The sequence below is a fragment of the Bufo gargarizans genome, chromosome 3 (genome assembly GCF_014858855.1).
Source record: "Bufo gargarizans isolate SCDJY-AF-19 chromosome 3, ASM1485885v1, whole genome shotgun sequence".
NCBI lineage: Eukaryota > Metazoa > Chordata > Amphibia > Anura > Bufonidae > Bufo > Bufo gargarizans.
In genome coordinates this window covers 560,302,148-560,320,148 of record NC_058082.1, presented here as the reverse complement: position 1 = coordinate 560,320,148, position 18,001 = coordinate 560,302,148, and the positions used below count along the sequence as shown (strand labels likewise).

The following is an 18,001-nucleotide window of genomic DNA, read 5'->3' as shown; positions in this document are numbered from 1 at the left end:
GCTCATCCCTAGTACAGAGCTCCACAGTGTGACCAATCTTACAGTGGAGACGCCATAGTGTGAACGCTCTTACAGTAGAGATCTCTATAATGTGACTGATCTTACAGTAGAGGTTCTGTAGTGTAACCTCTCTTACAGTAGAAATCTCCATAGTTTGACATCTTACAGTATAGACTCCACAGTGTGACTGCTCTTACAGTATAGACTCCATAGTGTGACTACTCTTACAGTAGAGACCTCCACAGTGTGACTGCTCTTACAGTAGAGACCTCCACAGTGTGACTGCTCTTACAGTAGAGACCTCCACAGTGTGACTGCTCTTACAGTAGAGACCTTCACAGTGTGACTGCTCTTACAGTAGAGACTCCATAGTGTGACTACTCTTACAGTATAGACTCCACAGTGTGACTACTCTTACAGTAGAGACCTCCACAGTGTGGCTGCTCTTACAGTATAGACTCCATAGTGTGACTGCTCTTACAGTAGAGACTCCATAGTGTGACTACTCTTACAGTATAGACTCCATAGTATGACTACTCTTACAGTAGAGACCTCCACAGTGTGACTACTCTTACAGTATAGACTCCATAGTCTCACTGCTCTTACAGTAGAGACCTCCACAGTGTGGCTGCTCTTACAGTATAGACTCCATAGTGTGACTGCTCTTACAGTATAGACTCCATAGTGTGACTGCTCTTACAGTAGAGACCTTCATAGTGTGACTGCTCTTACAGTAGAGACTCCATAGTTTGACTACTCTTACAGTATAGACTCGATAGTGTGACTGCTCTTACAGTAGAGACTCCATAGTATGACCGCTCTTACAGTATAGACTCCATAGTGTGACTGCTCTTACAGTAGAGATCTCCATAGTGTGACTACTCTTACAGTAGAGACTCCATAGTCTCACTGCTCTTACAGTAGAGACCTCCACAGTGTGACTGCTCTTACAGTAGAGACCTCCACAGTGTGACTGCTCTTACAGTAGAGACCTCCACAGTGTGACTGCTCTTACAGTAGAGACTCCTTTTCTATGTTTCTGTACAAACCTTCTTTCCTCCAGGCGCAGAAGATGTCCCCTTGTCACAGTCCTGGGGATAAGTAGATGATGGGAGTTATCGCTATACTGGACCCTGATATATTTATCTATTATTTATTAATTTTCTTGACTAAATAACCCTAATTTCTATAATCTTTCTGGGTACTGTAGTCCACCCATTTTGGTTATTACTTTAGTTGCCCTCCTCTGAACCCTGTCTATGTGTACTGTGTCTTTTTATGTTTTTTTGTGCAGTGGTGCTGAGTACACAATCCCCAATTTATCAAAACTGGTGTTAAGTAAAACTGGCTTAGTTGCCCATAGCAACCAATCAGACTCTGACTCTAAAAAATGGAAGGTGGGATCTGATTGGTTGCTATGGGCAACTAAGCCACTTCTCTGTTTCAACAGTTTTGATCAATCAGCATGTATGGGTGTATAGGGGATATGCAAGGATGGATTCAGACCCAGATCCAGGGGCGTAGCTAGAAGTGACTGGGCCCCACAGCTTCGCAACTCCCTCCTCCTGTGTAAACCCCACTCCTTTGGCTAGTCACGATCTAGATCAGACCAGGCTGCCACGCCGTCCTTTTCCTATATAATATATATATATATATACACACTGTCTGTCATGTAGTGTCATTGTATAATACTGTTGTGGGGGCCCTGTCAAAGTCTTAACCCTGCCTTTGCCAAACTTTACATTTCCCTCCCTTCTTTTTCTGTAACCCTTTGTAAAATAGGACCCATCACCACACCTGCCATGTCTCTATTAGGCTACTTTCACACTAGCGTTTTTCTTTACCGGCACTGAGTTCCGTCACAGGGGCTCTATACCAGAAAATAACTGATCAGTTTTAGGCCCCATGCACACGGCCGTTGTTCACAGCCGTGTGCGAGCCGTGGAACCGCGGCCTGGATCCCTCCTGAGAGCAGGAGTGCACGGCGTCACTGGTTGCTATGACGCCGTGCATTCTGAATGGAGAGCGATCTGTTCAGGATGCATCAGGACGTCTTCAATTCAGTCTTTTTGACTGTTCAGGATGGAGGTAATACTGCGTTTTATCTCCGGCCAAAAAACTGAACACTTGCCTGAATGCCGGATCCAGCGTTTTGTCACATAGGAATGTATTAGTGCCGGATCCGGCATTCAAATTGCCACATTGACAGACCCGGTATTCCGGTCTGCGCATGCGCAGACCTTTAAAAATGTAAAAATAGAAAAATACCGGATCCGTTTTGCCTGATGACACTGGAAAAACGGATCCGGTATTGCAATGCATTTTTCTGACTGATCAGGCATTTTTCAGACTGGCCTGAAAAACTTTATTAGATAATTAACTCCTTGGTGTCATGGTGTCGAGCCCCTTGTCAGCCCAGGCCCCAAACCAGCCGCTTCCCCTTCTTCCCCGGTAGTTATGCCACTGCCCAGATCGATGGATGAGTGGCCAAGAGAATGCCATAAAAAACCTTCCCCAGACCATAGCACTGCTACCACCAGTTTTTGTTCTTCCAGCAATGGCTGCAGGGTGTTCCCTCTCTGATATTTGTCTCCTGACACGCCAACGTCCATCCGTTCCATGAAGCAGAAAATGTGGCTGACACCCGGAAACTCCAAATCCAATTCCAATACCGCCGTGAAAACTGAAGCCTTTTCTGCCGATGCTACTTTGTTAGCAGAGGAGCAGTGACCATCTGTCTGCTCCAGAGCTCCATACGCAGTAGGGTTCACTGAAGTGTTGTCTTAGACACACGACTGGTCGCCTCCTGGTTCATTTTGGTGGTGAGCTGCTCCCCTGTAGCGTGCCGGTCCCCCCTCGTACACTTTCATAGCTGACGTTCAACTCTTATATCAATGGCACGTGGTGCTCCACAGGTTCCATGTCAATTATGTGCAATGGTGCCACTTGTCCACTCATGGTACATTTTCACCACGGCAGCACAAGAACAGTTTACATTGTGCAGGTTCAGGAATACCACCACCCTCGGCCCGAAAGCCAATAAACATCCCTTTTTTTGCATTTCCTTTTTGATAAATCGTACCTTTTACCCATGACAGCAATGAGGGACATGTGTGCAGACAGGCTATCATACACCTTATACAGGTCCTTCTAAAAAAATTAGCATATTGTGATAAAGTTCATTATTTTCTGTAATGTACTGATAAACATTAGACTTTCATATATGTTAGATTCATTACACACCAACTGAAGTAGTTCAAGCCTTTTATTGTTTTAATATTGATGATTTTGGCATACAGCTCATGAAAACCCCAAATTCCTATCTAAAAAAATTTGCATATTTCATCTTACCATTAAAAAATACAAAAAAAAGTCAACCTTCAAATAATGATGTTCAGTTCTGCACTCAATACTTGGTCGGGAATCCTTTTACAGAAATGACTGCTTCACTGCGGCGTGGCATGGAGGCAATCAGCCTGTGGCACTGCTGAGGTGTTATGGAGGCCCAGGATGCTACAATGCGGCGTGGCATGGAGGCAATCAGCCTGTGGCACTGCTGAGGTGTTATGGAGGCCCAGGATGCTTCGATAGCGGCCTTAAGCTCATCCAGAGTGTTGGGTCTTGTGTCTCTCAACTTTCTCTTCCCAATATCCCACAGATTCTCTATGGGGTTCAGGTCAGGAGAGTTGGCAGGCCAATTGAGCACAGTAATACCATGGTCAGTGAACCATTTACCAGTGGTTTTGGCGCTGTGAGCAGGTGCCAGGTCGTGCTGAAAAATGAAATCTTCATCTCCATAAAGCTTTTCAGCAGATGGAAGCATGAAGTGCTCCAAAATCTCCTGATAGCTAGCTGCATTGCCCCTGCCCTTGATAAAACACAGTGGACCAACACCAGCAGCTGACATGGCGCCCCAGACCAAGCGCCTGACCTGGGCTACAGAGAAGCAGCACTGGACTGTTGCATGTCATTCGGGAATCAAGGTGCCAGAGTCTGGAGGAAGACTGGGGAGAGGGAAATGCCAAAATGCCTGAAGTCCAGTGTCAAGTACCCAGTCAGTGATGGTCTGGGGGCCATGTCAGCTGCTGGTGTTGGTCCACTGTGTTTTATCAAGGGCAGGGTCAATGCAGCCGCTATCAGGAGATTTTGGAGCACTTCATGCTTCCATCTGCTGAAAAGCTTTATGGAGATGAAGATTTCATTTTTCAGCACGACCTGGCACCACTGGTAAATGGTTTACTGACCATGGTATTACTGGGCTCAATTGGCCTGCCAACTCTCCTGACCTGAACCCCATAGAGAATCTGTGGGATATTAGGAAGAGAAAGTTGAGAGACGCAAGACCCAACACTCTGGATGAGCTTAAGGCCGCTATCGAAGCCTCCTGGGCCTCCATAACACCTCAGCAGTGCCACAGGCTGATCGCCTCCATGCCACGCCGCATTGAAGCAGTCATTTCTGCAAAAGGATTCCCGACCAAGTATTGAGGGCAGAACTGAACATAATTATTTGAAGGTTGACTTTTTTTGTATTAAAAACACTTTTCTTTTATTGGTAAGATGAAATATGCTAATTTTTTTAGATAGGAATTTTGGGTTTTCATGAGCTGTGGCCAAAATCATCAATATTAAAACAATAAAAGGCTTGAACTACTTCAGTTGTGTGTAATGAATCTAAAATATATGAAAGTCTAATGTTTATCAGTACATTACAGAAAATAATGAACTTTATCACAATATGCACATTTTTTGAGAAGGACCTGTATACCCACCAAGCCAGCTCAGCACACGTGACTTCCTTCATGAGCGACACACTGCCAACATCCAGAGAAGGAAGTGGTCAGAATAAGGGGAATCGACAGTGTATACCTCTACAGATGGATATGGATAGACTAGAGGCTTGGACAGTATAGCACACACATATATATATATATATATATATATATATATATATATATATATACACACACACACCATATACTGTCCTCTGTAGTATATACAGTACAGACCAAAAGTTTGGACACACCTTCTCATTCATAGAGTTTTCTTTATTTTCATGACTATGAAAATTGTAGATTCACACTGAAGGCATCAAAACTATGAATTAACACATGTGGAATTATATACATAACAAAAAAGTGTGAAACAACTGAAAATATGTCATATTCTAGGTTCTTCAAAGTAGCCACCTTTTGCTTTGATTACTGCTTTGCACACTCTTGGCATTCTCTTGATGAGCTTCAAGAGGTAGTCACCTGAAATAGTTTTCACTTGCCCTGCAGGTTTAATAAGTGGGATTTCTTGCCTTATAAATGGGGTTGGGACCATCAGTTGCGTTGTGGAGACGTCAGGTGGATACACAGCTGATAGTCCTGCTGAATAGACTGTTAGAATTTGTATTATGGCAAGAAAAAAGCAGCAAAGTAAAGAAAAACGAGTGGCCATCATTACTTTAAGAAATGAAGGTCAGTCAGTCCGAAAAATTGGGAAAACTTTGAAAGTGTCCCCAAGTGCAGTCACAAAAACCATCAAGCGCTACAAAGAAACTGGCTCACATGTGGACCGCCCCAGGAAAGGAAGACCAAGAGTCACCTCTGCTGTGGAGGATAAGTTCATCCGAGTCACCAGCCTCAGAAATCGCAGGTTAACAGCAGCTCAGATTAGAGACCAGGTCAATGCCACACAGAGTTCTAGCAGCAGACACATCTCTAGAACAACTGTTAAGAGGAGACTGTGTGAATCAGGCCTTCATGGTAGAATATCTGCTAGGAAACCACTGCTAAGGACAGGCAACAAGCAGAAGAGACTTGTTTGGGCTAAAGAACACAAGGAATGGACATTAGACCAGTGGAAATCTGTGCTTTGGTCTGATGAGTCGAAATTTGAGATCTTTGGTTCCAACCACCGTGTCTTTGTGCAACGCAAAAAAGGTGAACGGATGGACTCCACATGCCTGGTTCCCACCGTGAAGCATGGAGGAGGAGGTGTGATGGTGTGGGGGTGCTTTGCTGGTGACACTGTTGGGGATTTATTCAAAATTGAAGGCATACTGAACCAGCATGGCTACCACAGCATCTTGCAGCGGCATGCTATTCCATCCGGTTTGCTTTTAGTTGGACCATCATTTATTTTTCAACAGGACAATGACCCCAAACACACTCCAGGCTGTGTAAGGGCTATTTGACCATGAAGGAGAGTGATGGGGTGCTGCGCCAGATGACCTGGCCTCCACAGTCACCGGACCTGAACCCAATCGAGATGGTTTGGGGCGAGATGGACCGCAGAGTGAAGGCAAAAGGGCCAACAAGTGTTAAGCATATCTGGGAACTCCTTCAAGATTGTTGGAAGACCATTTCAGGTGACTACCTCTTGAAGCTCATCAAGAGAATGCCAAGAGTGTGCAAAGCAGTAATCAAAGCAAAAGGTGGCTACTTTGAAGAACCTAGAATATGACATATTTTCAGTTGTTGTTTCACACTTTTTTGTTAGGTATATAATTCCACATGTGTTAATTCATAGTTTTGATGCCTTCAGTGTGAATCTACAATTTTCATAGTCATGAAAATAAAGAAAACTCTTTGAATGAGAAGGTGTGTCCAAACTTTTGGTCTGTACTGTATATATGGTATATATATATATATATTTATACACACAGTATACTGTCCTCTGTAGTATATATATATACACACACACACACACACACAGTATACTGGCCTCTGTAGTGTATATACAGTATACTGTCCTCTGTAGTATATATATATATATATATATACACACACACACACCGTATACTGTCCTGTGTAATATATATATATACACAGTATACTGTCCTCTGTAGTATATATATATATATATATATATACACACACAGTATACTGTCCTCTGTAGTATATATATATATATATATATATATAATCGAAGAAATAGGACTGCACTCCAGATATTGACGAAAAAATCAAGTGGTTTTATTCACCCATATTATGGCAAATCTTGCGACGTTTCAGCTCTTGCGAGCCTTTCTCAAGCTTGAGAAAGGCTCGCAAGAGCTGAAACGTCGCAAGATTTGCCATAATATGGGTGAATAAAACCACTTGATTTTTTCGTCAATATCTGGAGTGCAGTCCTATTTCTTCGATTATATCATTGGGGACTGCCGTTATCCCCCTTGGATTTTGCACCCATTTTTTAGGTTGGTGCTCCCGCTGGATTTTCTTTTTCTATATATATATATATATACACACACACACAGTATACTGTCCTCTGTAGTATATATATATATATATATATATACACAGTATACTGTCCTCTATTTTGTTAATTACTTTACACAGCATAGAATCTCTTAGAAAACCTTAGAACTGTTTACCCACAAGACAGGTTAACCCCACAGGTCATTTACTGGTAACTGGTCACTTTTTGACCGCTTCTTTTTGGTACCACTTTTGGTATCTGGTAGACCAGTATGGTGGAGGAAGATCCCCTTCCCTGCGCAGTACAACACAGAAGGTGAATTTCAGGGGAAGAGATCACTAAAAAAAATCCAATCTGCAGAAAAAAATGGTGATAACCCAACAATATAAAATATCCCTAAGAACAGATCACACTACAAAGAAGCCAAAATCAGTAAGTTTTATATATATACAGTTTATATATATATATATATACAGTACAGACCAAAAGTTTGGACACACCTTCTCATTCATAGAGTTTTCTTTATTTTCAAAACTATGAATTAACACATGTGGAATTATATACATAACAAAAAAGTGTGAAACAACTGAAAATATGTCATATTCTAGGTTCTTCAAAGTAGCCACCTTTTGCTTTGATTACTGCTTTGCACACTCTTGGCATTCTCTTGATGAGCTTCAAGAGGTAGTCACCTGAAATGGTCTTCCAACAGTCTTGAAGGAGTTCCCAGAGATGCTTAGCACTTGTTGGCCCTTTTGCCTTCACTCTGCGGTCCAGCTCACCCCAAACCATCTCGATTGGGTTCAGGTCCGGTGACTGTGGAGGCCAGGTCATCTGGCGCAGCACCCCATCACTCTCCTTGATGGTCAAATAGCCCTTACACAGACTGGAGGTGTGTTTGGGGTCATTGTCCTGTTGAAAAATAAATGATGGTACAACTAAACGCAAACCGGATGGAATAGCATGCCGCTGCAAGATGCTGTGGTAGCCATGCTGGTTCAGTATGCCTTCAATTTTGAATAAATCCCCAACAGTGTCACCAGCAAAGCACCCCCACACCATCACACCTCCTTCATGTAGAGTCCATCCGTTCACCTTTTCTGCGTCGCACAAAGACACAGGGCCGTCTTTAATATTGATTGGACCCCGGGCAAAGATTTACTTGGGCCCCCTGGATCCCGCCTTCCCACACCCTAGCATGCAATCACACCCTCCACCACAACACACACACAAAAAATCCACACATCTGGTAGAGTCCAGTGAATGACTGTAAATACTTCCAGTTCTGAAGACTCCAGCGGCTCAGGATCAGTGCTCTGGGAAGCTGGGCTCAGGCTGGAAGTGGGCACCGCTCTGCAGGAAGGAGACCGGGGCTCGGCTCACCCTAGTGTTACAGTGCACCCCAGCACCCCACAGTATGCAGTATAGCACCCCACACTATACAGTACCCCACAGTATATAGTAGAGCAGTATAGCAGCCCACAGTATACAGCACCTCACTGTATACAGCACCCCAAACTATACACGATACAGCCCCCCACACTATACAGTACAGCAGTATAGCACTCCACACTATACCGCACCCACAGTATACAGACCCCCACAGTATACAGTACAGCAGTATAGCACTCCACAATATACAGCCCCCCACACTATACAGGCCCCCCCCCCACTATACAGGCCCCCCCCACACTATACAGGTCCCCACACAGTATACAGCCCCCCCACACAGTATACAGCCCCCCACACAGTATACAGCCCCCCCCACACAGTATACAGCCCCCCCACACAGTATACAGACCACCCACACAGTATACAGCCCACCACAGTATACAGGCCCCCACACAGTATACAGCCCCCCACACAGTATACAGCCCCCCACACAGTATACAGCCCACCACACAGTATACAGGCCAACACACAGTATACAGCCCACCACACAGTATACAGCCCCACACAGTATACAGCCCCCCACACAATATACAGCACCCCACTATACAGTAGTTTACAGTATATTAACACAACAGCCCCTGTCACCTTTTTCTGATGTAATCTTCACACAAAAAAGCTCCACAGTTAACTTCTGCAACACTCCTGATAGGACCTGTGATGACCTCATAGCCATGTGACCAGTAAATGCTAGGTTACTGGTCACATGGTGATGATGTCATTAAGGTCCTAGATCACAACGTAAAAGTACACAGACAGCTTGACACCCGGGGCAGTAGCTAGCAGGGCTCAAGAGGCAGCTGCCTTGGGCCCCCCAGGAGCAACTGGGCCTGGGGCAGCTGCCCCTTTTGCCCCTTGGTAAAGACGGCCCTGCAAAGACACGGTGGTTGGAACCAAAGATCTCAAATTTGGACTCATCAGACCAAAGCACAGATTTCCACTGGTCTAATGTCCATTCCTTGTGTTCTTTAGCCCAAACAAGTCTCTTCTGCGTGTTGCCTGTCCTTAGCAGTGGTTTCCTAGCAGATATTCTACCATGAAGGCCTGATTCACACAGTCTCCTCTTAACAGTTGTTCTAGAGATGTGTCTGCTGCTAGAACTCTGTGTGGCATTGACCTGGTCTCTAATCTGAGCTGCTGTTAACCTGCGATTTCTGAGGCTGGTGACTCGGATGAACTTATCCTCCGCAGCAGAGGTGACTCTTGGTCTTCCTTTCCTGGGGCGGTCCGCATGTGAGCCAGTTTCTTTGTAGCGCTTGATGGTTTTTGTGACTGCACTTGGGGACACTTTCAAAGTTTTCACAATTTTTCAGACTGACTGACCTTCATTTCTTAAAGTAATGATGGCCACTCGTTTTTCTTTACTTAGCTGCTTTTTTCTTGCCATAATACAAATTCTAACAGTCTATTCAGTAGGACTATCAGCTGTGTATCCACCTGACTTCTCCACAACGCAACTGATGGTCCCAACCCCATTTATAAGGCAAGAAATCCCACTTATTAAACCTGCAGGGCACACCTGTGAAGTGAAAACCATTTCAGGTGACTACATCTTGAAGCTCATCAAGAGAATGCCAAGAGTGTGCAAAGCAGTAATCAAAGCAAAAGGTGGCTACTTTGCAGAACCTAGAATATGACATATTTTCAGTTGTTTCACACTTTTTTGTTATGTATATAATTCCACGTGTCAATTCATAGTTTTGATGCCTTCAGTGTGAATCTACAATTTTCATAGTCATGAAAATAAAGAAAACTCTTTGAATGAGAAGGTGTGTCCAAACTTTTGGTCTGTACTGTATATTAAATTTGCACTCATTATTATATAACTGTCACATTGAAAGCAACATTCAGAACACCGCTGGTTGTCACTTGGAATCAGATAACAATAGATTACAGCCAGAGCTCCTGATTCCTGTTTGTCCAGGTTTCTTAGGTCCTAGAAGCGTTCCTCTGAGCGGAGAGAGAAATTCTGTTAAATGACTAAAATTTATTTACAGAGTAACTAATCCTTTAATATGTTCTCCCTAATGCCTTAATAAAACTCTCACTAATATACTTTATTAATGAAGTTTCTATTTTTACTACTCTTTTCCTACCTAAAGCACACCATTCACTGTGCGCTTAAAACTCTGTTCTCTGTACATCGCTGAGCTGTCAGTGGTGTACAGAGTACGGAGTACATGTTCTCAATGGGCAGCAGCGCTGTAGGTACGGGCAGGAGCGATCATTGCTGCGCCTGCCCGTACTCCCTGGACTATTACTAAGCTATTACCATGTACTATTCCAGGATTACCTGAGCGGAGCAGGCAGGAGCTCGCTCTGCTCAGCTCATCCTGGCATTGTACATGGGTACAGGGTAGGAGTTAGTAATCATCGGGGGGGCACCGGCAGAAGCAGCAATATGCTCACATCGCTGCTGCTGCCCATTGATAAAATGTACTCCATACACCACTGAACTGTCAGCGGTATACAGAGAACAGAGTTTTAGGCGCACCAGGGAATAGTGTGCTTTAGGTAGGAAAAATAGAAAATTCATTAATAAAGTATATTAGAGATAGTTTTATTAGGGCATTAGAGACCACATATTAAAGGTTTAGATAAAGGTTTAGTTACTCTTTAAGCTTTTGTATGTCAACGCCCGTGCAGGAGCTCCCTCCAGTGGTTGCAGCAGGTAGGCAGAATTCTCTCACATTCGTTATGGCAGTGTCAAGAAAAGTGGACCTCAGTATCAGGGTGGAGCTTCAATAGCTATGGACAAAACTTTTAGACCTATTTAAATTACATTACACAAAATTTAATTATAGGCTCATTTTCCACCATGATTAACCCCTTCACCACCATAAGCCATATTATAATAACAAAACATGTGCTCCATATTGTCAAATTAAATACCTAGCCATATCATATTATCAGGGGATATTAGCTATCAACCCATAACCACCCTAAGACCTCCAAGGATATTATGTATTAACCCATAACCACTCTAGATCTCCAGCGATATTAGCTATCAACCAATAACCATTCTAGACCTCCAGGGATATTGGCTATTAACCCATAACCACTGTAGACCTCCAGGAATGTTAACTACAGTATTAACAATAACTACTATAGACCATCAGGAATATTAGATATTAACCCATAATAACTTTATCCCTCCATGGTTACTAGCTAGTAAACCATAAGACCCTATACCACCAGGGATATTAGCTACATTGTTAACCGATAGCTAATATACCTGGAGGTCTGCAGTGGTTATCAAACCATAAGGCATAATGTACAGAAAAGTCATCTTAGGCCTCCAGAGATAGCAGGTATTAACCCATTGCATACTGTAGACTACCAGGACTGCTATCATCATACTCATCCTCTAAACAACGCTATGTAATGCTTGGCAAAGTCCGTATAAAAGGAGACTTTCTGTCCCAGTTCTCTGGAAACTCCTATTTAAAAATCCTGCATCGCCAAATGCGACTCCAGACCAGGCTAAGATAAGAAAGACATTAGGAGAGTTGCTCAACATTAGCACATTAGAGGGATGCATAATACAAAATGTACTTCCGATGTTTAGGGCAAATCAATACATTTGTACGGTTTTATTTTTCAGGAAACTAAAACTCCAGCAGAAAAGCCTCCAAAAGACGATGATGACACAGCTCTGTAGACACCAAGACCAGAAGAGGTCTCACCTTGGCCAAACATTAAATACACTGGAGAAACCCGGCTGTTCTTCAATTCTAGCTCAGTCAATGATACTCTCTGACTAAAGCTATCCTACCCCTAATAGAAGATCCAAGGTCCTATCCCGGGGGTGAGAGAGTTGGTTATATTATAATTCCTCAGTCTTGGGTTGATTATTTATGGTCGCCTGGTAATAATTAATCTCGGGAGCATTGCAACGGTGAAATATTTAACTTTTACGACTTGTTTTGTATCTTCGAGGCTCGGAAAGTAGAGATTGCTCAAGTTGCGTGCGAGTTGGCGATGGAATCATGCTGAACCGAGTTGAAACTTCTGACCTCGGTAAAAAGTTGTTAATAAAGTGTATTGGTGATTCCGACTGCACATTTGTGTCCTTGTTATGGTTTTTAGAAAGGATAGTTGGATAAAAAGATGTCATATGTCTCATCGAAGAGGCCAGGAGGCTGAGATATGAGGAGCTGTTTGGTGAGGTTTTCACAGACGTTCATCCCTGACATGGAGGGAACACTAGGGTCACTAATGAAAGAGGGATGACACATAGGTGGACAATACGATGGGTGGACTCTCTTATGATGGAAGGAAATTCCATATGGGTAAAAGAAGACGCTTTAGAGATAATTTATCAACCCAGAGGTAGCCATTGCTACTAAAGGTTCCCCTGCCCATTACACGACAACAGGTTGGACCCTTTGGATAGCTCATAATCAGTATCTGACCGATGGGCGTTCTCGCTGTTTCCTGCAGGCCCAGTGACTGCAACGCATTATCACTGACCAGGGTGCGGCTCAGCCCTGTTCACTTTAGTAGTTTGCTCTACAGTAGCTCTTCTGTCAGAATGGACCAGATGGGCTAGCCTTCACACCTCTCAAACATCAATAAGTCTTGGACACCCATGACCCCATCTCCAGTTCACCGGTTGTCCTTGTTTGGGCCACTTGTAGTAGATACTAACCAATATATACAGGGAACGCCCCACAAGACCTGCTGTTCTGGAGCTGCACAGACCCAGTCGTCAATACGTCACAGTTTGGCCCTTGTCAGAGTCGCTCAGTTCCTTACACTTTCCCATTATTCCTCCTTCCAACACATCAAAATTTAAATGGTGTGTTCCGGGTTCAGAGCTGAACCCAGACATACCCACATTTTCACTCAGGCAGCAGCCTAAGCTGAACATCGGAGCATTTCATGCTCCGATGCTCTCCCTTGCCCTGCACTAAATTGCACAGGGCAAAGGCTTATTTTGGAGATCCAGTGATGTACCGGGATCTCCATAGGCACTGCTTCGTGGAGGCTTCTGCCCAGCAGTGAGCCCGGTGACAGCACCGGCACTAATGGATGGGCTTTAGCACTGCCCTAGCCTGTAAAACGGCTAGGGCAGCACTAAAGTCCGCCCATCAGTTCCGGTGACATCACCGTCAACACTGCTGGGCAGAAGCCTCTTCCTATCAGTGTGAAAATATGAACTAAAAAAAGGCCTTGCCCCGCAGTACGGCACAGGGCAAGTATCGGAGCATGAAATGCACCCCCTACAAGCGCTATTGTCACAAGATAATCAGTGCAATTCATTTCACCAGTCAGTAGTTTTATGTTATATGGCTGATGTACAGTAGGTTTACCTGGGCTATTTAGTACTGGATAAAGGCTATGTACACACAGGGAGGTTTTATTGTGTCACATCACTGCAAGGGCAAAATCACGCTTTCTCCAGCAAGTCCTACAATCACAGACTTTTGCCACGTGTGAATGGTGTTGTGAAAACGGAGTCCGGCTGCATCCAACTGTAGTTTTCTGCAGATTATCACTGTGAAATCAGTGTGTAAAATCTGAGGTATATCTGCCTTGTGTGAACATAGATGAACGATTCCAGATACAAACTCTCAGCCACAGACAGGTCGTGTGGCTCACTTCAATACATGAAAGTAGAGAAAAAAAAATAGAATACAATACAATAGCCGAGGACAGTTTGTTGTCCCGACAATAAAAAGGACAAAGAGCTCTGTAAAGCGCAATGCTTGGACATGCGTGTCAGGTGGCTAGCACTCTAAAGTTGTGTGACTTTAAATGCTATATTCACCTTATGTGGCAATTTTTTTTATTATTGCATTGTATTTAATTTGAGCTAAAAATCATTTTTTAATTGGTCTTTGAAAATGATGAGTCGCTTTCCCTGCACAGCTTTGAGTTTATCTACTAGCAGGACCTGTATTTTCGCTCTGCTCCGTCAGGCAGGAAGCCGGCAGGCTCCTTATTATATCCGACATTATAAACACTCATCAGTAAGATAAAAATTGAGAGTTAATAAGAATGTGGCTTAAATAAGTGTTTATGACCTCTTAGTAATTTAGAGATAAGGGTGATTAGATGAAAGAAAGTGAAAGTACCAGTCACACAGCTTAGTGACAGAACTGCTCAATATTTTTAATAAAGACCAACTGAAAAAAATTTGGCTCCGTTCACACCAGTTAGTTGGTCAGTTATTTCCATCAGTTATTGCAATCCAAAACCAGCAGCGAAGCCTACTCAGATATAAGGTATAATGGAAAGATCTGCACCTGTTCTGCGTTTTTGACCCACACCTGGTTTTGGTTTACAATAACTGATCAAATAACGGAAGTGAAGCTTTATTTTTAGCCCAAAATGAGTAAAATGCAAATCAGAAAAAATAAATAAAAAATTGCCCCCGAAGGTGTGCATAGCCTTTAGATTGTCATTCAGCCCAACCCTGACCCCGTTTTCTCCTTTATATTACAAACAAAGCTCTGATACATTCATACTTTAATAATTACTGAAAAAAACTCAGTGGTCGATCACCAGAGGAAGCTGAGAGTCAAACATTTTCCCCACAGCTGCTCTGAGGACTAGAGTTGAGGAACCCTGCTCGATAAGACTAAGATCCGAGGACTCTGATAGCCAAGGAAGTCAAGAAACTTCTCTGTCATGTTTCTGGAACCAATCCATGACTATACGACCCTTGTGACATGATGTACTGTCCTGCTGAAAGTGTCCTTTCTGGGTGAAGAGCTGTTATGAAGGGATGAACTTGGTCGGCCATAACACTCGAGTAAGCGCTACTGTCCTAACGACTGTCCACTCAGGTTGTGCCAAGAAAACAATCCCCAACAACATTCTTCTACTGCTACCAACCTGGACGCGACAGGAAGGGTTCACTGAAGACCCTTTCACCAGAATGGTGCAACAGCAATCTAGATTTATCTGGCAGGTTATGTTTTTCCACTGCTTAGTGATCCACTTTTTGCAATCTTTTGCTCAGCTGGAGTCTTGCTTTTTGAACTTCTGCTGTTAAAGCGAACGTCATATTTGACTGTGACTTGCTTGGTTGAGCACTGCCTGTTCGCCCCAGTGATTCTAGACATCCTTCTCTGACCCCTTTCGCTAACGGGTTGTTTACATCAACAAAGTGCCTGTTCGCTCAATTGCGCCATTCTCGACATGTTCCACATGGGTTGGCAGTTTTTAAACTCGTCTAGCTAGTCACTCTGATCGTTCAATTTTCCCACTGCATTGTGGATTTATGTTGGAAAATGATCCATGGAAAATTTGCTCACTTGGTTTTATGTTGAACGTTGGGGCCATGTATTAAATTCCATTCAGAGAAGCGCCTTTCGTGTAAGGGCAGGCGTCTCTAATAAAGTCACACTTACCTCACTCATTGGCAGTAATGGCTCAGACACGCAGGCGCCCTCCAACCTACGTAAATATTCAGAGTCCGTCTCTCTCCACAGATTATCAGGTGATTTCCAACTATTCCAGTATGGGAGTAATCTTCTTGCATGCTGGACTAGCACGGTTTGAAGACCTCTGTGACCCTCCAGCGTGTGTAGGATATAACCATATATAAATGTGCACGCCCTGGGGCAAACAGATCCACTTCTCACACCTGGTGTGTTGCGTTCTCCAGTTGTAAACCGGTTCAGCTTCAAAATACCTGCAATCTCTAATATATGTGCAATGTTTTTTACCGGATCCATGCTGTAGGAAACAGGCAAAGTTCTTGTGATCCAAATCAGACCCTTTTCACAGGAACGGAACACATAAATGAATCTCATCCCTGATGTTATTCCGTCTCCAACTTCCTTTATTCCGCTCCGATTTGACTCAACCAACAGGTTTCTATATCTTTTGGAAATTTTGACTGGAGTAATACATTCGGGGAGGCTATAGCCTGCCTCCTTCTCTAGTTGTGGTTGTAGGTTTTAGTTTTTCGTGTTCCAGTACGTATGTTAATAGTCGTTTCCAACCTTGGATAAAGTCTGGATCCTGTGGATGGGAGTTTGGTTTAAAGGGGTTTTCTGAGATCTTAATACTGATGACCTATGCTCTGGTCGGTGGGGGTCCGACACCCGGGACCCCCGCCGTTCAGCTGTTTGAGAAGGCACGAGGTCTCCTGTGAGCGCCATGGCCTTCTCTCAGCTTTCCATAGGCCATGCGATGCCACGTTCATCAGTCACATGGCCCAGTAAATGGGGCTGAGCACGATACCAAGCACGACCGCCATACAATGTACAGCCCTGTGCTTGGTGAGCAGAGAGAAGGCCATGGTGCTCACAGAAGGGATGACGCCTTCTCGAACAGCTGATCGCAGGTCCTGGGTGTCAGACCCCCACCGAGGATAAGTCATCATACTAAAATCTCAGAAAACCCTGTAAGAGGAATCCGTAATCCTCTACATACAATGTACAGCGCTGTTCTTGGTGAGCAGAGAGAAGGCCATGGTGCTCACAGAAGGGATGGCGCCTTCTCGAACAGCTGATCGCGGGTCCTGGGTGGCAGTTCCCCACCGAGGATAAATCATCATACTAAAATCTCAGAAAACCCTGTAAGAGGAATCCGTAATCCTCTACATACAATGCTCTGCTGTAGATGTGTCTCTGAGCCGGCCACTTACCACCAGGCTCTTGTATATTGTTTATTTGTAATTCTCTAAAAGCAGAACGGAATATTTTTTACACTGGAGAAGACCTGCGCTGCTTCAGTATCCACATGATCCACATGTATTTTTTGGGGGAAAGTAATCCTTCCATATTATTGGAAAATGGGTCCAATCGGTTTATTTGAAAACCCAAAATGACTAGTGATGAGCGAACTTCTGTTTTAAGTTCGGCGTCTAAAGTTCGGCTTCCGGTTAGCGGAGAATCCCGATATGGTTCCCGATATGGATTCCGACTTCCGTTGTGGTCCGTGGTAGCGGAATCAATAATGGCCGATTATTGATTCCGCTACCACGGACCACAACGGAAGTCGGAATCCATATCGGGAACCATATCGGGATTCTCCGCTAACCGGAAGCCGAACTTTAGACGCCGAACTTAAAACAGAAGTTCGCTCATCACTAAAAATGACATAATATGTTAGAGACACTGACCCTCCAGCGTGACTAGGATGTAACCACATATAAATGTGTATGCCCTGGGGCGAACAGACCCACCTGGTGTGTGACAAGTTTATCCATTTACCCCAGGACGTACACATTTATATAGGACTAATGGACTCTCGCTCTATACAGAGCTTTGTGCAAGAGAAAATCAGGTGATGGAGAGAAGAGGCGTCTGGTAACGGTTACTCCCCGCTCCCGACTGAGTCGAAGGGAGATGGAGTCGCGGGTGTCTTACGGCTTCATCTAGTGGGTAACAATCAGTTTTGAA

At 44.0% G+C, this 18,001-nt stretch overlaps 1 protein-coding gene across 2 annotated transcripts in view; it reads left to right on the top strand.

Moving 5' to 3' along the window:
- Positions 1–12,701, top strand: part of PDZK1 (PDZ domain containing 1) — a 28,596-nt gene extending 15,895 nt beyond the window's left edge. For both annotated transcript variants that reach the window (XM_044287440.1, XM_044287441.1), the window contains exon 9: positions 12,244–12,701. In XM_044287440.1, coding sequence (XP_044143375.1) covers positions 12,244–12,300 — 57 coding nt within the window. In that variant the 3' untranslated portion in view covers positions 12,301–12,701. The remainder of the gene's footprint in view (positions 1–12,243) is intronic.
- Positions 12,702–18,001: the final 5,300 nt, after the last annotated feature.